At 25.8% G+C, this 22096-nt stretch overlaps 1 protein-coding gene across 5 annotated transcripts in view; it reads right to left on the bottom strand.

Moving 5' to 3' along the window:
• Positions 1 to 22096, bottom strand: part of LOC107162428 (putative E3 ubiquitin-protein ligase HERC1) — a 33691-nt gene that overhangs the window by 6484 nt on the left and 5111 nt on the right. For 4 of the 5 annotated variants that reach the window (XM_015509315.2, XM_015509319.2, XM_015509316.2 and 1 more), the window contains exons 11-51: positions 20338 to 20460; positions 19865 to 19996; positions 19641 to 19791; positions 19425 to 19577; positions 18950 to 19084; positions 18108 to 18228; positions 17887 to 18039; positions 17078 to 17269; positions 13415 to 13691; positions 13238 to 13347; positions 13040 to 13166; positions 12783 to 12906; positions 12337 to 12435; positions 11846 to 12243; positions 11633 to 11773; positions 11321 to 11567; positions 10420 to 10546; positions 10189 to 10350; positions 9727 to 9862; positions 9425 to 9632; positions 9214 to 9363; positions 8634 to 8953; positions 8392 to 8512; positions 8146 to 8330; positions 7831 to 8082; positions 7519 to 7720; positions 7193 to 7439; positions 7004 to 7125; positions 6693 to 6950; positions 5644 to 5830; positions 5465 to 5566; positions 3764 to 4350; positions 3073 to 3184; positions 2868 to 3001; positions 1941 to 2107; positions 1678 to 1871; positions 1407 to 1622; positions 1067 to 1191; positions 831 to 999; positions 420 to 742; positions 37 to 340 (exon numbers count right to left, since the gene is read on the bottom strand). In XM_015509315.2, coding sequence (XP_015364801.2) covers positions 37 to 340; positions 420 to 742; positions 831 to 999; positions 1067 to 1191; positions 1407 to 1622; positions 1678 to 1871; positions 1941 to 2107; positions 2868 to 3001; positions 3073 to 3184; positions 3764 to 4350; positions 5465 to 5566; positions 5644 to 5830; positions 6693 to 6950; positions 7004 to 7125; positions 7193 to 7439; positions 7519 to 7720; positions 7831 to 8082; positions 8146 to 8330; positions 8392 to 8512; positions 8634 to 8953; positions 9214 to 9363; positions 9425 to 9632; positions 9727 to 9862; positions 10189 to 10350; positions 10420 to 10546; positions 11321 to 11567; positions 11633 to 11773; positions 11846 to 12243; positions 12337 to 12435; positions 12783 to 12906; positions 13040 to 13166; positions 13238 to 13347; positions 13415 to 13691; positions 17078 to 17269; positions 17887 to 18039; positions 18108 to 18228; positions 18950 to 19084; positions 19425 to 19577; positions 19641 to 19791; positions 19865 to 19996; positions 20338 to 20460 — 7793 coding nt within the window. The remainder of the gene's footprint in view (positions 1 to 36; positions 341 to 419; positions 743 to 830; positions 1000 to 1066; positions 1192 to 1406; positions 1623 to 1677; positions 1872 to 1940; positions 2108 to 2867; positions 3002 to 3072; positions 3185 to 3763; positions 4351 to 5464; positions 5567 to 5643; positions 5831 to 6692; positions 6951 to 7003; positions 7126 to 7192; positions 7440 to 7518; positions 7721 to 7830; positions 8083 to 8145; positions 8331 to 8391; positions 8513 to 8633; positions 8954 to 9213; positions 9364 to 9424; positions 9633 to 9726; positions 9863 to 10188; positions 10351 to 10419; positions 10547 to 11320; positions 11568 to 11632; positions 11774 to 11845; positions 12244 to 12336; positions 12436 to 12782; positions 12907 to 13039; positions 13167 to 13237; positions 13348 to 13414; positions 13692 to 17077; positions 17270 to 17886; positions 18040 to 18107; positions 18229 to 18949; positions 19085 to 19424; positions 19578 to 19640; positions 19792 to 19864; positions 19997 to 20337; positions 20461 to 22096) is intronic. The other variant, XM_015509320.2, reaches the window with a different exon arrangement.

Genomic DNA, 22096 nt, shown 5'->3' with positions numbered 1-22096 from the left:
TAGCTTTTAACTTCAAAATAATAATAATTTACATACGAAATTCAACGCTATGACTTGTATTTGGTGGTACAAACGTAAAACTAAATGTTTGATCAGGCCAAATTTCTAGTGCAATCCCAATGAGTCCTTTTAAATAATCACTGTATAAAAGGCATTCGCCCGTCAGCACTTTATGCTTTTCATGGTTAATTTGCAACTGCAGTAAGTCAGGCAATGAGTTAACAAATTTACGGAAGTATTTAACATTATAGAGTCCACGACGATACAAAGTACTTCGAGCATTTGATTTGAATCGATTATGTGTAAGGTTATCAGCACTAAACTTTATGACTGTTACATCCTTAAATTCATATGAAACATACATATAAATTAATAATAATATTAAAATTTACTTGGTAATAATAAATAGTTTTAATTACCTTTGATCGAGCAAAACAAACAGCCAGTCCAAGTTGGTCCTCCATCCAGCATAAATCATCTACACCACCGGATCCAGTATGTGTGTTCAACAAGCTGCCATCAAACAGCGACCAAATATTTACTACACCACTACTTCCTTTGCTGCAACCTGTTGCCAGTACTAAGCCACTATCATGGATACTCATTGAAGTAACAGAATTAAACATGTGACCTTGGAATGAGTATAGTACTCTGGGTTTTATTTTAGAAAATGGAGTAGGTATTAACCAAACATTGATGGAGCCAACTGCAGTACCAACACAAAGTAACAGTCCTTTATTACCTATACATACACATATAAATTGTAGATCAAATATTATAATATATATTTAACAAATATAATAATGATAATTTAGTATTGTATTCCTTACCCACAACAGGGGACCAAACCACACAAGTAGGCTCATTTGAATGATTCAGTTCATGAAATATTTCCCAACAATTTTGTTTTTTAATCCAAAGTCTAACGGTTGTGTCTTCTACATTGCTTACAGACAGTATGTTAAACATTTTAGACCATTGCAACGTAGATACAGGACTCTAAAGCATATTTTTATGTTATTGACAAGTTTTTTTAAAATTATTTCTTGTATTTTCAATTATTTACTCGACAAATTGTTAATGTTTCAGGTTCAGTTATTGGTTGAATATTACCTACTGTAATTGCACCAGAAGAAAATGCTATAGCAAATGGAACTGAATCATCATGCCATGCTATATGAGAAACTGGAACTATAAATGTACATATAAAAAAAGTATTTATTGAAAAATGTATACAATATATTTTAAAATTAACATTTCATCATGAAATGTACATAAGCTTACATAATGATTCCAATTTTTTATAACATATTCAAATACAAATTTATCTATTTTGTATGTGTTTTGTATTTTGCGTACTAATAATAATAAATATTAAACATTAGGTATATGATTTGTGCACAAACCTCCAGGACGGCAAAAATTATCAAGTTTCTCATACATGATTTTATTAAGTGAATCAACAATAGCTATATTCACAGAACCATCAACACCTCCAACTAACAAATATTGAGGATAGAAATCATAAGAATTTTTTTTTGAAGTTCCAGACCATGCTATAGCTGTTATCCAAGCATCTTGAGTATATGTTGACAAGCAAGTTTTATCTTCTTGAAAAACATCTGTACATAAATAATATAATAAACAAAATAGTTTAATAAAAATTAAAGTACTAACGTCTTTGAACTGTATAAATATTGATAGTTCCTTCCATTGATGCAGCAATACATAATCCGGAAGGTGACCATGCAAGTTTTGATATCAATTCTCCATTTAAATCATTACCATACATTTGTGTAGATTTAAAAAACATAAGTGTCGTTTCTAAGGTTAATTCAGTATTCCATAACCTCATTGTTCCATCAAATCCACTATTAAAATAAAACTCATTTTGAATAAGGATATAAATGTGTATATTTTGAAGCAAAATAATTACGTACGAAGATGCAAGTGATTTTACTTTCGGTTGCCATATTACATGATTTATACGATTCTGGTGTCCTTCGAGTTTCACTATTGGACGTCGTTTTAATGCACCCGGAAAATCAGATTCATTTGGTAAAACTAATTGTTTTCTATGTAAAGATTTATTAACTAATATATTCACCTAAAATAAAACATTTAATTTCAGTAATAATAATTTATGTAAAAGTATAATATATAATTTTATCATCAGCCCAAGAAATGTATTTTTATAAATTCCACACATTTTAACTGAAATACTTAAATACAAAACTTTTTTAATTAATATGTTGATAAAATATACATTCATATTAATTTATATATGTATTTTTAATACAAATAATTTTATTTATTTTACTTAAAGCATATAAATTTATTGTTTGAAACAATCTTAATTTAAAAAATGGGGTCCTGAATACAGTACAGTAAAATATACAGTCGAGTCGCAATAACTTGAAGTTGATAATATGTATTATTTGAGATAACCAACTTGAATTTATCAAAATTAAGTTCTAGGGGAATATAAAAAAAATTGAGTCGACAACATTTTTGAGTTATTGCTACCTTGCCGTATATAATATTTACATTAATTTTTACCAATATATACGTTGTACATAAATACTATTTGTAGTACAGTAGATAGTTCTATGGAAGACCACAGATCATCAACAGTTTACTGTTTTTCATAGTCTTTATACAGAAAATACCTAAACAGTCCATGTATTAAAAAATTATGTCAAAAAATTTAATAACTTAACTATTTTTAGTTAATGTATTCTTATAAAAAAAGTTTGAATCTAATTTTTAACTGCTCAGTATATTAGCTCACCATCATACAAAAATTATCCCAGGGACTTTCAATAAACCAAATAATATATATATATATATATATATAATTAACTTACTAATTGTTTACATGCCCAATGTTTAATATCATTGCTAACAACATGTGACAATAAACATGCAGATAACGCATTAACTAGCATTTTAACTGATGGTTTATTATCATTATCATTTGGACTCAATGCTTCAGTTTCATCTGAAAATTTTTTATAATTTATTCAATATATTTAGTTTTACTAAATAAAACTATAAAGATTTGTAATTTACCATGCTTTGAAAATATATTAAGTTTTTTTACAAATTCATTAATAATCAATTTGGTAACTTTAAAATTATGTTGCATTTTTAAATTTCCTTCACTTGCCATGGTAAAAATATCCTAAGAATGAAATAAAAAAAAATTATTATTATTATATACATATTATATTATAATATAATAAAATGGTTAACAGATACATTGGGTGTTTGAAATACAGTAATTAAAATTTAATTTCTTTTATATATTTCTTTATTGTTTTTATTTATAAGGTAAAAATTAACAAAATCTATATAAAAGGGCAGTGTAAGTGGGAGTTGTCCATGGCCCCTTACTATATTACTTAATGCTGGCCAATTTTATGATTTTTATTAATAAATTATAGCAATATGATACATTATACTTAAGATAAAAGAAAATGCGATGCAGTTCCCGTATATTGTCAAATTAAAAATACTTAAAAACCATTTATAAAATTCGATAAGCATACAACTTTATAGGGAATACTTTAAAACTGTAAATGATAACTCAAATCTTCATCCCGGATAATTTTTTGATTTTGATGATTTATTAATGTTTTTAAATTCAATATCATAAAATAATTTACTAATTTAAAGTAGGCTTATCCATAAACTACCACAATCCTAATTTTTGCTATAACATTTTTTTTAAATTCGTCCATAATATACAAAATAAACTTACTTGAACTGGTATGGATATTGCATAGTTATAAGCTGGTCGATAATGTTCAGCTAATGCTATTATTATGTTTGATAATAGTCCTAAAATATTATTTTCTAATTTATTCGGCAACATTTCATTTTCTTTGTATTCTCTATCAGTCCACACATTCATAATAAGTAGAAGTCGTATGAATTGCACTATTTTGGGTACATTTGTAAAACCAAGTTTGTCCAGTTTCCATGTGACTATATCTCCACTTTCAAATGTCCAATGAATAAGTGACATTAAAATATTTATAACAATATTTCTAGATACTAAGTGTGACATTGTATGAAATACTCGATTAATAGCTTTTGTACGTTCTTCTGCTGATGTCATTAATGCCGCCTCCAGGGCCAAAGATTTAAATATGGAAGAATGTTGAGATGTTTTTAGATAACTACCCTCAATGCTTGTGAGCGATGGAACAACCTCCATTCCAAGTTTGTCCATGCTATTATCTTCTATACTCTCAGGCTTAAACTTACAGGAATTCAATTGTTCATGGATTGCATTCATATCAAATGGCTTATTAAGATAATTATAGAGATCCATTAATTTAGAAACTGAAATGAAAAAATTAATAAAATTTGAAATAATAAACATAAATATTATATAATATAGCTTAAGCATTATAAAATTATAAATACAAAATTACCATCATATTACTGGATAGTAAATATTTATAAGTCAATTTTATAAGACAAAAATTTAATGATATTTACTACAATTCACTCCAATATGTATTAAAACAGAATTAAATCAATTATTTAGAATGTAAAATTTGCTATGTTATGTGTTTATAAGACTGGTGAGACAACACAAGCAAGTGTGGTGTCCTCATAAATAATTGAATTTATAAAAAATAGAATTTTGCTGCTGGGATTATTTTATTACATATTTATGTCTATACACACTTCTAAATCTACATACTTAAAATTAGGGAATATTTTGAAAAAAAAATGTCTATTTCTGTTGTGTTTTGTGGATACTCTTTCCGAGATAAAATCATATGGATTGTTTTCTTTTCATTGATTTATCAATCTTTTTTGATATGTTATTTAAATATTGTAAGTTGCTCTTTTAAAATTAGCATCTGTCCTTGTTATCACTGCTTTTTTGTTTGCCAAACATGTTATACCCATTTAAAAATATGCCTTTTGTAGCCTGTGAGTTGTGGTCAATAAACATACTTGTGGTTAAAACAATACATTTTCTTACATTGTAGGTCACAAGCACCAAACAGTTTTGGCAGCTAATTGATAAAACTAAACTTGAAATAAAAAGTGATGGAAAGCAAAACAAAAACTCAAAAATTTTAGTGTGCCACTAACAATAATGAAATCAATGACTAATGAAGAAAAACTGTATGAGTTATGTTAAAGGTATCACAAGAACATAAATATTGGATACATTTTCAAAAGAAATGTTACTGCTTTAAAAAATTGATTTTAATAATATGTTTATTTATTTTTTAGTATAAAATATAGTAACTAATGTATTTTTTCGGTAAAACAATTATCAAAAATTAGAAAATAGTAAAAATAATAGTTTTGTAAATAATTACAGAAATGAAAGAATTTCTGTCATTCAACATTGTTTTATACATGCTTTTTGTCTCAAATATTTCCTGTAAACAAGCTTATATTTAATCTATAAAATATAACAAAATGAAAGTACCTTGAGTAAAATCAGACGTTAAAGATTTTTTGGGTTTAATAAAATCAGAAGTTTTTAATTTTTCAATTTTTTCTTGGCAGTTTATACAAGAGGCATCAACAGCTGTAATACATAAATATAAATTAAGAAAAAATGTATATAATATCTTATAATGTAAAATAATATATAAAAACTCTTACTAGATCTAAGTATTTGTGAACTTTCTGGTTCAGAATCAACTATCTCAGTCGATACTCGAAGTTCTGTAACATTGAGTCCTGAGTTTCGCCTCATTGGTGGTAAAACTGCACCATCAATACGAGATGTAAAAGGATCGAATACTACAGAATTTTCTAAATTTGGGGTAGGCATACGTGGAGGAGTTTCCTAAATAAATAATGAATTCATATAGTATTACACAGTAACCATACATTTCTTTAAATTCAAACTATATAATTATAATTATTAACTGTATTTTCAATAATAGATATTTATGTATTAATACATAGAAGCGGATAATGAAATAACAAAAAGGGAAGACCTAGACAAAATATGAATGTAAATTAGTCTTATTAACAGAGAGGGATATAGAGCCCATGGCCATCGGCGCAACAAGGGTCGATTTTTTTTGTTGGGGGGGGGGGGGGGCTATAGTTTTATAAGCTACAAAGACCTACTTATAAAAAAAATTCGTAAGTCATGGCTTACTTTTTTAATGTATATTTCAGCGGTTCCCAACCTTGGATCGCGACCTAAATTAGGGTCGCATAGGTTTTCATGGTGGGTCGCGAAAGCTTTTCTTACATTTACATATTATATTTTATTAAATTATAATTTCAATTTCGGAAGAAAAAAAATTATGTTCTTTTTTTTTTGGTTGCCAAAAGTTAAATTTCAAATTTTAGGGTCACACTCATAAAAGGTTGGGAACCACTGGTATATTTGCACCTATTATGTGGAAGCTGGATAAATATTTGGGGGGGAAATCCCCCCTATCCACCACCTAATTGCGCCTATGCCCACGGCAACCACAAAACTACAATTGTATTATTTTGTTTTCTTCGCTAAATTAATACATATAAGTGAAATCGCAGTCATCACAGCAGAAAATAACAAAAAACACACTATGAAAAGGATTTATGTATCAAAGCAACTATTCATGGAAATTTTTTTTTTTTTTGACAGTGGAATCCAGCAGCTCCCTTTAAATTTGACCAACAAAGCATAATTTTTAAAGATATTTAATTACCGAAGGAGATTCAGGTTGTTCCAGATCTGAAGCAATTGAAACTATGCTTGCAATAGATCTATTCATAGGCTCATCAGACATATCTTCATCCACCAGTAAGTTTGGAGCTCTATACATTGCTAGGTCTGTAGAAAGTTCTCTAAGACGTCTTCTAGGAGCTATCAGTCTACGAGGAGCTAAATCTAAAGGGCTGTCTTCAAGGAGATGTTCCGATCGAGAGCCATAATATGGCATTCTCACAGCTGGAGGATGCAGTAGCTAAAAACATACTTGGTTAACCTTTGTTAAAATATGATACTGGTTTAACATACCCTAGTTTCTGTATTAGTGTCTGAGCTTTCAAAATTAGTTTCTTGTATGCATGGGTGTTCTATCATCCAAGTTGCTAAGCTATTTATAGCTACATTTCGTGGCATGGATTCCCAAATGTTACCTAAGAAAAATAAAAATAATTTTAAAATTAAAGATTAATAAAATATCAAAAAAACTAAGATAAATACCTAAAGCAGCAATAGCTCTTTGAACTAGCCTATTAGAAAATCCCATTTCGATAAGAGGAATTGCTATGGATGGAATTCGTTCCCTATTTTCACTAGGAACAATATTATTTATATTATTTGTGTTATTAGTATTATTTGTACTATTAGGGCATATGTATATGGTGTTTGATCGATGTAGCATATTACGTCGAGATCTTCCAATTCTTCTGGGAGTATCATCAGTAGTTCTAGATGTGTCCCCAGAAATCTTAAAAAAAATATGAAGGTAATTTTAAATTATATAATTAATTATTTTTATGTATATAATTATTTTTATAATTATTTACAGATTCCCTTCGTTTCACATTAGTATTTTCTTGAAAACTTATTAAAGTCTTTAAACGATTTTGTAAATCTGGTATTTTGTATTTATTTTCAGCACATTCTTTAAGATAATTATTATAAAGTATGTTTAGTATTCTTTCAGATTCAATCACATCTGTTTCAACAACTAAATACTTCGAGCATAGACTTTTTTCAAAAGCACATCTATAACAAAAATTATAATATGTATAAATACATTTTAAAAATATAAATACTATTAATGTCATACTAGATAAAAAAATATATCTCTTTACAGAATATTATTTACTATTTACCTGAAAAGAAATATTAAAATGATACTCATAATATCATTTTCCTTTGTATCATCATGTTTCTTTTTATTATCACAGATTGCATTTTTATTAGCATCAGTTGATTGTTTCGACTTTAAAGAAATAGGACTGACTAATATATCAATACACATAGAACTAGTCATTATAACTTCTAGACTTTTTAATGCATTAGTCTGTAATGCACATAATTTAAATAGTTTAGTTTCATCAGCTAGAGAAACATTATAAACTTCCCTGCAAATTACATGAAAAAATATAATTTAATAAAAATAATTTAATTAATTAATTAATATATACTTGGTTGTAGAGTTTACTCCTAAATCTTTTGTACTACTTGAGGATGGGTTAGTATTTATTTCTGATAATTGATCCAAGATATTCATAACCATTTGACTAGAGAACAAGTCCAATGAATCAACAGTATTTTCTTCACAACATTTATCAGATGTCTTATTAATTTGAGAAATATTTGGAAGCACCAACTAGAATTACATTTAATTTATTTAATGTGAAATAGTATTTAATTTTATAATATGAGAATACTTCATTTGTGATGCCACTTAATCGTCCAATTGAATACAATAATAATGGTGGAATATGTTCCAATCGCGTAGGATTAAATTTAATAATATTACATGGTAATAATGATTGAAATAAAACATCACTAAAAAACAAAAAAAGATACAGCATTTAATATTTTATAATGTCTATATATATATAGTACTTAATATTAAGTAGGCATAATAATGTATATCTTAAAATGTGAATTAAAATGTTTACACAACCTGACAGTATCATTTTTGTCTTCCCGCATCACTTTTGCTGTAGTGAAACCCTTTTTTAAAGTTCCCATTATGGTGCCAAATGATTTTTGATCCAAATCATAACATCTTCCATCTACTCTTAGACCACGATCAAGGCCTCCGATTACTGCTAATGCAGGCCATACTTTTTCACATAATAAATGTATATCAACCTCTTTAATTTGTTCACAAATTGGTTCTTTTTGAATAGATCCAGATATATCTAATATTCTTTCTTTAAAACGTACTTCTGGTAGGACTCCTTTTAAAAATGAAAGTTGTTCTAAAAGACACTCATTCACCTATTAAATTATAACAAATTTAAACCAATACAATTTGAAATAAATTATTTATGTTAATTTTATAGCATGGTTTTAGTTTGAAAGAGGAAATAATTAAAAAATTTAATAATATCAAAACTTAGATTTAATATTTTTTTACCTATCAAATAAAAATAAAAACAAGTAATGATGGTAACCATAAATATCGCTAAGTTAAGAAATTTTATTAATAACATCAACTAATACAAATATAATATATGTGATTAATAAAAAATAATTACCTCAATTAACCATTGATCGGTGTTATGCAATATTCGTATAATTGTAATATAATTTTCAACAATACATGTAAACATAGGTGCTAAATAAGGTTCTCCAGCAAAAAGTTCAGAGTTTTTATTTCGCTCAACTCTATAATCACTTATTTTAATCTGAAATAATAAATTAATTCATATAATGACTTTCAAATAAATGTTTAAAAATGTGTTTTACCTTTTGTCCAGCAGCAGTGCTGTAACATAATACACAAGGATAAAGCTTTGTTTTGGTATCTATGTTTTGGAATGCTACGACTGGATAGTCATTATTTTTAGCAAAACTAAGAGTTCTTGATTCAGTATCAAAAATTGCAGTAATGTAGTCACCTTGAGTAAATGTTTTAAGTATAAGAGATAACTGACCACCATGATATAAATGACCACTACAACAAAAATAAAACATGTTGGTTATTATGTAATCAACTAACAAAGTACAAATATATAAACAAATGTAATTAAATGAAACTGAATAAATACTTATAAGCTCTGTACAGCCACATATCAGAAGTGGTTCTATAATTTTGGTCTTTGATGGGATATCTTGATATACCGATACATGAACCTTCGTTGCCTTTATGTTCTTTTAAAATAAAAAATTTCCATTGATATACGCCTAAAATAAAAACAAAATAATTTTAGCCTGTAGATTTAATTATAAACAATGACATCAAATAGTTTTAAAAAAAAACAATAAAAATAATAAAAAGTAAAATAAAATAAATAAAAATCGTGAACCTATGAACTCTAAGTCTGCTTTTAGAGATCAATAGTACATTTTTAGCATCAAAAATATATTACTACTTATAAAAATAGCAGACTTTTTTAAATATAAACAATTCATTTAAAGTAAATAAATACTAATAAATATTTTTAATTTAAAATAAAATACTAAGTAAGAAGTGTACAATTTAATTACATTTTAATAATTTTTTTAATTACCGCTTTCAAAATGAGTAGATCCAAGAGAATAAGCTCTGCCACCATGAGCATGAATAACTGTATGACTATCTTCAATAATACAATTGTAACTCTTTTCTTCATGAAATGAAAATGGTAACTCACCAATATCAATATTATGATTACTCATGCTATCATTTGAATCTAAAAGATAAATAATCGTAAAAATCGTAAAAATAGTCAAAATTAAAATTAAGCTAAATATTTTCTTACCATTTAAAGATATGTTACCCATTTGTTTATCTAAGTCTTCTTGTTTCAAATATGCAGTTAAGTTTTCAACTTGTTGTGGAATTAACCACATATAATTACCCAATTGTTCAAAAAGTGTCTTCACTATCTAAAGTTAAATTCATTCAAAACATCAATAATTCAACAAATCATAAAATTATTTGTTTAATTATTAATTGTAATCCATCAAAAAAGGTTGCCAAGAAAATTTCTATTTAAAATTACAGTTTTTCGGGGGAAGAAACTTCATTAATTTTTTTTTTTTTTAATAATGGCAACTTAGGCCATTTGGAAGGGGGTGGACTGTAGGTTTATGGAACGGTAGGTGTGTTACATGTGGTGAGTTTTGGCAGAATTTTTATTGGGGCACCCGTAGGTTTCTGCCATGCTCCGGAGAGGGGGATGGCGGCACTTGTTCTCCGGACACCGTGACTTTCCGGGAGAAGAATGTCACCTGATGGTCGAGGATCGAACCCAGTCCGGCTGAACCACAGCCGACGCGTTAGACCACTTGGTCACCTCGTCCCCCACTTCATTAATTATTGGACCACACAAACTAAACTAAGCCACTGTGATACTAATATTAAGTTTAACAATTTAATAGTTAGTGGATATACTTGTTACTCATATCTATATAATTTATTAACTAATAGTTATAAATAATTAATTCTTGAAATTAAAAATCAGAATTATTAATCTAATAAGTAATATAAAGATAAAAAAGAAAAAAATTAAATAGACCACATTAATTTCAATATATATATATTTTTTTTATTTTCGTAGAAAATCATACAGAAAAGGGAACAGATCAAAATATTATAATTTTATGAAAACTATAAATTAAAAACTACATAATTTAAAATTGATAAATTTTAATACATACTTTTTTACGACCACTATTGGATGAGTTTAAACAGGGCAAAATTTGACGTAATAATCTCAAAATTAACAGTTTGCAGCGAAAATGTTCTGCTAAAAACATAGTACTAGAACATTGAGCTAAACGAAGAAGAGTTTCAGTCCATTGGTGAGAACTTATATACAAAGGAGAAAATGATGTGCATTGTAAAACAAATGATAATAAATCACAAATATAACTTTGCACTGGATATGAATCTGAAGAGTTTATCCTTAAAGTAATATGATTTATTAAACAAAAATATAGTTTATATAATATAAGTTACGCTTCACTTACCCTTCAACTAGCATATTATTTGGATTCTCAGAGAAAGTTTTTTCCATAATAGAACATTGTCTTGAATTTATTAGTATATCTAAAAGATTATGCACATTCACAAAAATTGCTCTAATACTTTCAAAACTAGAATTTGCATTGCTAAATAAAAAAAACTGTATTAACTAAATAATTACATTTTAGTAAAAATAAGGTTTGAAGAAAACAACATACCATCCAGATACTGCCAAAATGTATAAAATATTACTTGTCATTTTTACTATTACTAACGAGTATCGATCAGTAGACATAAATGGAACATGAAGTTTACATGTACTAACCAACATTTCAGGTAAATTATTTGACAGTAAATACTCAAAATCTGATGACGTAAAATGCATATTGAGTAATGAGAGAATACATATTTGAATAGAAAATAATTCCGATGTCGCTACATTCATTCTTAAATATATTTCAAAATGTTTGTAAATATTAAGAACAGCATTTTGTATCTGTCTTTTTATTGATCTTGGAACTGTATTAATAGCTGAGTAATAATGATCAATAATATTATGTCCAATTAATTGTGACTGGTACAACTCCAAAAGACCACAAATGAATGCCTCAAATACCTATTATTAATTGATAAAAAGTATTATCATAGGTAAATACTTAATACAAATCAGTAATTAATGATAAAAATAGAAGATAATTCTTATATTTACCTTACACATATGACTCAATGAAATATGATTAGATGAGTCTTGTACAAAATCAATAATTTTCAACATTTTTGTTATGCGATTAAAGGCAGCCAATCGTTCCTATTATGTAAAAAAAAAAAATTATGTACAATAATAAAATATATGAGTATTATAATAAATTCATAAAAATATTTAGAATTCAAAAGTTATACATATCAACAATTCATGACAACTTTCCATTGTTAAAGTAATTGTATATACCAATGATGAGTTTGACAATATTCCATGTATTTTACTAGGTAATATAAAAACTACCCTTGTTTTATATTAATGTTAATTTTTAATTTTTATTAAATTATTATACTGCTTAAATATTTAAAAAAAGTTTTTAAAAAATTTCAATGCTTAAATTGTCTGTATGATAATATTATAATCTAAATATTTAAAAATTAATTAACTTTACATACATGTGCTCTGATTTCTTCTATTTCTGATGCCTGTATTAATGCGTAAGGATTGGTAGCTTGATTAGATTCAAAAACAAACTCTAAAACTGATTCTAATACTGATTTGTTAGCTGCAGTCAAATCACTAGAAAAATGTATGTTTTAAACCATTTGAATGGCATTTCATAAATATATTATGATATCTTTATATTTTTAGATTAATGAGCTTAATAAAGTTTTAAATTTTTTAAATTTATTTAATCATTTAAGATTCATACTCTTTTAAAAGATGTTTATTAGGTAATGATGGATCGCTATGCATTCCACGAACTGCAGTCAACAAAAAACAACATTTACTAGAAATATTTAAGCACAGATACTCATCCATCACAGAATTTGTGGAACCTTGAAAATAAAATAAAAAAACATTATAAATAAATAAATGTATCTTAAATTGCTAAATACTCATCACTCACTATTTTCAGAAAATGTGGCAGATTTTTCAGTATTATTATTAACAATAGCAAAAAACATCTTCATACAAATATCATTTATAAAAGAAACAAGTTTTTTATTAAACACCAAGCTGCAAATAAAAATATTATACTTTATACATGTATATAGATAGATATAAATAAATATGATTTACTAACTCTTTAATAGGTCTACCATCAATTTTTATCAATGTAATGTAAAACAATGGTAATGTTAAACGTGTTATCATATTATACTTAGTATCTTTTAAAAAATTTTCATATTTATCCTTAAAATTCTTGCAGATAGCTAATACTGAATTATCTTCATTTTGTTCATAATCACATAATATATATTTTAATAAACTTAAATATGGTAAAGGTATAAAATGCAGTTCATGTTCCAACACAGCAAACCCTTGAATTGTAATACATTTCAATCGATCTTCTATGCCATCTAAAATACACAAGATAAAAAAAAGTATTATATGCTTTCTGTAATTGTATATTTTTTATATACATACAATTATAGAGTAATATAACTGTCGATAGTAGAGCAAGTGGTATATTAGTTTAACGAGTTTAAAAAAATAAAAACAATTTTTGATAGTAAATTTTCTATAACTTCAAAATTGTACTATTTGAGGAGGTTATTGGTAATAAATGTTGCTCAGTTAATAGTGATCAAATTGCAATATTAAAAATAGAAAATTCCTGTTCCTTTCTTAAGTATAAGGAAAAACTAACAGAAAATGGAGGGAAAACAGGAATATTAAGGTACCATTAGTTTTTCAATCAGTTACCAAAGAGGCAATAGAATGGCTAATAGAACTTGATTTAGACTTATAATTAACCATTATTTATAACAATATTATTATATGTTGTTTTATTTATTTTATTTTACTTACGTTTACAATTTATATAATATATTTAACAGCTAAATGTGTACTACCAGAACCTTATGGCCTGTTTTTATTTTGTTTTGTTTTATTTTATTATTCTGTATTCGTTAAAGTTAGAAAGTGAATAGTGTATTATGTGTTTGATATCCATGCCAAACGAAATAAATAAATAAAAAAATCAGTTTTTGATAATATCAATTTTGTTTTTATTTTTTTAATTCAGAAATACTTGAATCTAAATACTGACTATCATACAATGATCATTCAGTAATTTAAGACTATAAAAACACAGTCACAATTTTTTTTATAGACGTTTGAAATACATATTATGCCAAAATAGGAAATTAAAATTAAAAATAATAATTTGTTGTTAAATCATTTAAATTTTTATAATTCAAAAAATAGTTTATTCAGAAACATAAAATTTTCCAACATTGTTTACATAATAATATATTATACACACTAGAATGTTAAAATTTTTTAAGCTATTATAAGCATTTTAAATTTGGATGGTATAATTGCTTATGTTTTTATAATATTTTAGATTCTGAGCGGAGCAACTTACTGATTTTACAATGATCTTTTTTTTTACACAGATAAATTTCCTAGTGGCTAATTGTCAAAAATAATACGCCCCTCCACTTATATTTATATACAAATATTATAACTTATATTGGTGTTGTTCACACAATTTTTATTTTTACAGTGGTTTTTTTAATTAGTTTTACAACAAAACACTGAAAATTATATTTATTAGTTTTATAAATATAACTACTTTTTTGATGAAAAATAAGCACTTATTTATTTGTTCATTTTACATGACAATTAGATGATCTGATGTATATCTAAAAAATCGAAATAATTTCTTACAATTGATTGATAATATTAAGATAAAAATTTTAGAGACTAATTCAAAGTTACAAAATTTTTGATTTATTTTACAAAAGTTAATAAATGTCACAAATACAATTAATATTTGTATTTAAAAAAGGTGCACCGGTTCAATGTGTGACCTACAACTAATTGACCTATCCTTATTTTTGCCGGGCCAAGAAGTGACCTACAGCAGATTGATCCTTATACAAACGCCAATACCCAAATCATAGAATGTTTGTGGAAAATACTGAAAAAGCGATACAAAATAAGAGTAAACGATAAAATGACCTAAATCCATTATTAAATAGACAGTTTAAAGAGGAGTAGTGAAGATCCCATCACCCAAACAGGTAAACTATATTTGACTAATTTTTATCAGACATGAAAGATGCTTTTGTGGCATAAATTAATATGATGAATTTTTATCAGACAAGGATAATTTTAAGAAATAAATTACTTTTAATAATAACTATTAAAAATGCAATATCGGGTAATAGCTAAAAGTGGGTTGCACACTGGACCGACGCTAAAAAAGTAAAAAAGGTTTGGCATTTATATTTTTGTTTTTTCTAGGTATGAAGCATACTATTAGTATTCATAAGTTATAAATACATAAATACTTTAGGCATAATATAAGTATATTATACATGACAATTGTATACTTCATTATTGTAATATTTGTTATATTTTAAATTCAAAATACTTTTAATGTAGGCAATGCCGGCCCAAGATACGGGCGAACCGGGCGGTTGCCAGGGGCACTTTTAATATACGAATATTTTATAAATTTTAGCGTAATATTTATTCAAATTGACAATAATATAGCTAAATGACTAAATTATCTATGACAGAATATTCTGTTATATATTTTTTTTTATAAATTTTACTCCACTTTCCAGTTTTTATAATTATATTACAAATAATTAAAAAATAATATACAATAATATATATTTATTAACTCGGAAAACCAAAAAAGTATGTGTTACAGCCAATACGTTTATAAATTGTATCTAAATAAGTTGTGCAATCCTTTATCTATTCATAAATATAAGATTTTCAAACAAAATATGTAGGAAAGTATAAAAAGTATTAAATTTATTATGGAGAATTTGATTGAGGGCACTTTTTAAAAATTGCTTGGGCCGGCCCTGAATTTAGGTACTAAGGTAGGTATATACAGTGGCATATTTTGGGTGATTTCTCGGAGGTGTACAACATTTAATGAATATACATACTTTACTAAAATTAAAAAAGGAAATTATAAAATAAATGATAATACCAATATTTAGGCCTTTTTTTTAGGTCTGGGGCTGTCCAGACATGGAAGGCACCTCTCTCACCCCACCAAAAAATTTTATTTTTTAAATATGCCACTAGATATATAGATAATATACAGGGTGATTTTTTTATAGAAGAACACTCATTATTTAAAAAAGTATGAGTGTATGAGTATGAGTGTTCTTCGATAAAAAAATCACCCTGTATATGCAAAATTAAAAGACCAAACTTAAGCAAAAATTTTTACCATGGTTATATAAAATTGTATTATATAAAAGGTACACAGAAATTGAACTCAACCCACCTCATCTAAAAGCAGTACAACTATTTAAGCCTTATATGAAAACTGTAGAAATCAAGGACATTCTCTACTTATATTAAGCCACCTCCAGCACTGAGTACACCTGTCATGACCTACTCAATGAAAAAGTACACTAAAAACCTACTATACAGCAGAAACAAATTCAATTATTATTTTTTTTATACTTATTTGTCTATTTGTCAGTGTTAATAGTTTTTACAAAATTATATTTATGAAAGCTATTACTTTATTTTAGAACCATATTATAATTTGAAATATTTTTGGGCTTAAATTAGCCTAAAAAAAAAACAATTTTAGATTTAGATTTTGAAGTTACCTATTTAAGTCTTTTTATCCAAATAGTTATGTAAATATTTAAGTTAAGAGAAGTAGATGAATCTATCTTGGATTAACCTGGCTGATACGTACACAAAAAAACAATATATAAATGCTTTAAAAATTTAAACACATTTTTTTTTATCTTACCAAATATATTTTTATCTTCTAATTTTTCAATTCCCGAAGAAAACAATTTGCTTTTTAACCAACGTTCATTATATATTTCTGATGGACATAATGGTGAACTTATTACTCCATAGCTGATTAACTGACCAATTAATAAACAAAATGCCGATTCTAGTTCAATAAACCATACAGATTCATTCATCTTTTCGGGATCTAAATATCAATAATTAATACAAATTAATATTAGACATATATACACTGTAATAGGAAAGCCTAACAAATGAAATAACTTTTGTTCTAATCAATATTTAAAATATTTTTTCATTTTAATTTAGAGTTCATAATAATTTCAAAATTTCAAAACAGCAAATGTTTTTATTGTAATAACATTTATCTAAATCAAGTGGTTTATCTTTTATAATTTTACGAGATGTCAAATTTTTTTGGAATAACTCATTAATTTGAAAAGTAATACCTTTTCAAAAAAAATTTTAGATTCGTGGAAGTAATTATCTACTTAAAAATGTTAATAAAATATTTAAAAAAGTTTATTTTTTTCGCATTTAAAATGTTTTTATGACTGGGTTAACTTAACAAAAATAATGAGATTTCAAAAAATTATAAGAAATAAAGTACATGACTTAATTCAATATTTCCCTAGAAATATGATTTAAAAATAAGCTATTATACATTTTTCAAACGAAATTTTTAACTTATATCAGATTTAAAATTATTGTGCCTATAAATAACACAAACAAAATAAAATTTAAAATATTGATTAGAACAAAAATTGTTTAATTTGTCAGGTCTTCTTATATCATCCAGTATACCATTTGAACACATCTTTTGATTTAATGTATGAAGTGATTGAACTGTATTTATTAAAGATGTTATGAGAGGTTGAATGTGTTCACTTTGTAAAAATGTCAATGAATTTAGTGTATTAATCATTGTTTCTCCAACTATTGATGAAGATAATACAGCTGAAATATAATTAATATTTAACATACATATATTTAGTGTAAATGTAAATATTTATCAAACTAAATACCGTTATAGAAAATATGATGTTCATCTTTATAAGAATCAATGGACATGGTAAATATTTTGTTAGCAAACAATAAGTATGCTTCCATATGATTAACAAAAAGACGGTTCATACTAAGACAAGACTGAAAAAAAATATACAATATTCATCAATATTTCAATTATTATTTTTTAATAAACTGATACATTGAGTGTTCGATGATATATGACACTAAAACACTACACTAGGGATCGCCAACCTTTCAAACAAGTGAGCTACTTTAAAGTTTTTAAGTATCTAGTGTTCAACCACTATTTTTTTAGGTATATTATTTACAATATTACTTGCAGCATAATAATAAATTGTATGTTGTATACTTATTTTATTATTTCTCCATTAAAAATTGTACTTTTTTCTTTGATAATAAATACTTTAATTTTTATATTATAAAGCGTAAAAGTGTGCGTAATTTAAGCACATGAACAACCATTATTGACGTGATTGATTTAAAATATGATGTATTCCTGTAAAGATCAATCAGTCAACTGGTTGACGACCCCTGCATTACAATAACTTACCTAATTAACAAAAAAAAAGAACATGAAAAATGACTGCGATATAAACCAAAAAGGATATGTAATGAATACAATCATTAATTACAAAAGGTAATTGATTTTGCTTAAAAATATATATACTTATACCTATACATTGTGGTAGATATTTTCAAATTAAAATTGTGAAATTATTTAATACCTAAAAAAGCAACTTTTATTTATGAAAATATTTACTTCCATAAAAATATATATAGTAAGCAATAGCTATACATTAATATTTATTATTATTATTATTATTATTTTAATACTTACATTACTTAGATGATACGGCTTTATATTATACGCCAATAAATGTGATAACAATGACTTATGAAGTGAAGTAAGTATCATATCCAATTTGTTCACTTTTTTAAATGTAGGAGAATTATTTGACTCCAACAAAGTTACCTTAAAAAAATAAAATGTGTAGTTCAGTTTACTAACCATTGATGGTTATTAAATTTTTTATTATTTATTATTTTTATTTTTTATTTTTTACACTTTATAGTATTAAATTATTAAATTATTTCAAACAAAAACGAACAGTTCAATTTTTCTTATACAATAAATAATGCCAAATTAGTTAATGATTGTTTTAACAGTTTTATATTTATATAATGATGAAATTAACTACTATGTCAAATTTGTAATAATATAGATAGTTGTAATTGTTAATTGTGCGCACTATATTTGTAGCTATTTATTGTACATCTGTTAAAAAATTAAATTCTTAACACATTTTACTTACAGTACTGTTAGTCAAATGTTTTAATAACAGCTTCATAACTTCTTCAATTGACGAATATCGGTTTTCGTAAAGGTCCATAGAGTTAACTCGAAACAATGAACTAATATGACTATTATCATTTAAACTAGAAACTGTGACATCTAAAAGCAGTTGCTGAAAAAAAAAATTTATTGACAACAATTGATGTATATTTATTAGGTATATAATAAATATTACTTGTCCTATAGTTAAATTTGTATCTTGTGCAAGAAGAGATTTGAGAATATTTAGACGCCCAGATAATGGAGGTAAAAGAAGTGATGCACCAGTAGATAAACAATCAATTAAACTTCTTTCTACTACTTCTTTTACTTGCAAATCTACAAGTCTGAATATAATATTGGTTATATTTTACTGATATTTATTTAATGTTACAAATTAAATATAATATTAATATTTACTTTAAAAGTAGTGTACGGAGTTGACTAGTTTCATTACCAAGCAGTTTAGAAAAATTATGACCAGATACACGAGCAAAAAACAGATGATTATTGAGCATATTTAAACTCAAAATTAACATTTCTTCATTAATACTAAAAATAAAAATTTTATACTCATTAAAATGTTATAAAATACATTAATCTTCAGCAATTTTCACATGTTCAGATTTTCTATTTCAATGTTAGATTACATTTTTCAAGAATACATTTGATTGTTAATTGTCAATTACTTATCACACAAAAAATATATAATTTAATTTAAAAATTTTAATTTTAATTTTTAAGTTAACTATTTTTTACCAAAATAGTTTATTCATTTTTTAATTTTTAATTTTTATTAACAGCAGTAAATAAAATGCCAACAAATTTATCACCAAAATAATGAGAAATCATTTATTATGTGCTTAAGGTAACATAAAAAAATAAATACATACTCATTTGGTGTAGATTGATGAGATTCGATTTGTTTGCAATATTTCTCAATAAACTGTCTTAACCACTTAAATGTACTTTCATGTAAATCAATACAGAAAGGACTATGCCATACATTTGTTTGCCTAGTTACAGAAATACAAATGTTAATCAATTAAAAAATAATTACAACTTAACCTAACTCATACAGTATGGTATAGTGATGTAAATTAATACTTTTAAAATTAAGTAGTTAATATATGTACAATTTAACAGACATTATTATTTTATTTCTTTTGACTTTTCAACTAAAAACAGTTTGATCAAAACCTTTAATCTCTTATTAAATTATTTCATGTTGTTTGTACTCAAATTATGTTTACATTTATGAGGCAATAAATAAAACACGAAAGACCAGAATAAGAGCTTCATATATGAATAGCAGATCATTGTGTAATTTATGGCAATGAGAGAGCCGACAGAATAGCTTGAAAAGCAACAAATAACCCTATGACGGATATACGTACCTACTTCTCACTTATTGATATCTGTAGGAATGTTAGGACTTATTGCACCTATTTATGTGAATCTGAATGGTGAAGTATAACAAATAATAAACTGAAGTTAAAAATATTATCACATACTGGCCTTAAAACCATTCATTCAACCCCAAAAATGAAGTAATTATAGTTGATTGATTTATGCGAAGAGAAGAACTCATGCTGTGCCAAACTTATGAAGAACCTTTCACAATCAAACAAGTCATCATACGCTGTCAAAACTACATAGAAAATAGAAGTAGCCAAGAGATTCCAGATAACCTTTTCACTCTTAGTCCAATTGAAGACATCAGTAATAAAATTATGTTGTTTCTTTAACATAAAGTCAAACTTAGTTAACTCAAACTCATTCCCCTGTCCCAAGAATTTTCTATTTAAACATTGCCAAAAAATCTTGTTTAACTAGAATATTTTCATGAATAACTTGAAGTTTTATGTTTTATTAATATGTCATCTATAAGGCACCGGCCTCCCCAGTGACTTGATTCTTGGCCTCTTGGCGTATAATCTACCATGGTTGAAACACAGATTTCTAAATAGTTAATAGTGCTACATAATTTCCATACAAAAATAAAAAGTCACAAATATAGATTATAAAATACAGATTGTTGTAGTAAGTAAAAAATTTAAATTTTATAAATGGCCTACCTAGCCATGGAGGCCTGGACACGCCTATGAAGATATACTCGAATGAAGAAATGGAACAAGAATGTATTGAACACCCCCGTTCTCATGATTACACAGGCACAGATGCATTATAATAAATTGAGACGATTTATCAAAAATAAACCAGAGATCAGTGATGAACTTTCCAAAACATTAAATAAAATAGAACAATTTACTGCAAATTTTGCGATCAACAGCAAAAAGTGAAACAAAAATAAATATCTTTTTTTACATTCTAACCTAGTGTTTGTTTTTACATTTTCATTTAGCACACACCTTTTTAAAATTATAAATAATTATATAAATACAAAGTAAATATTTTTCATCACACAATATAAAAAATTCATAGGAATTATTATGTTGTACTGTTTTAAAAAATATACATATTTTAAAATGTTATTTGGGTAGGTAACTCACAACTTTTTTTCAGTTCTTTCAACTTTGAAGTTAAATAAGTTAAACTATATTAATATGTATAACTCAATTGTAAGTTTTTCCAAGCAACAGACTCTACACATTCATTCAAGAGACAGAAAATAATAATATAATATATAAC

This window comes from Diuraphis noxia, unplaced genomic scaffold, assembly GCF_037042655.1.
Source record: "Diuraphis noxia isolate RWA-SAM2 unplaced genomic scaffold, SU_Dnox_SAM2 contig0003, whole genome shotgun sequence".
In the NCBI taxonomy this organism is placed as follows: domain Eukaryota; kingdom Metazoa; phylum Arthropoda; class Insecta; order Hemiptera; family Aphididae; genus Diuraphis; species Diuraphis noxia.
The sequence above is the reverse complement of the archived record's forward strand: the minus strand, read 5'-3'. Positions and strand labels throughout refer to the sequence as shown.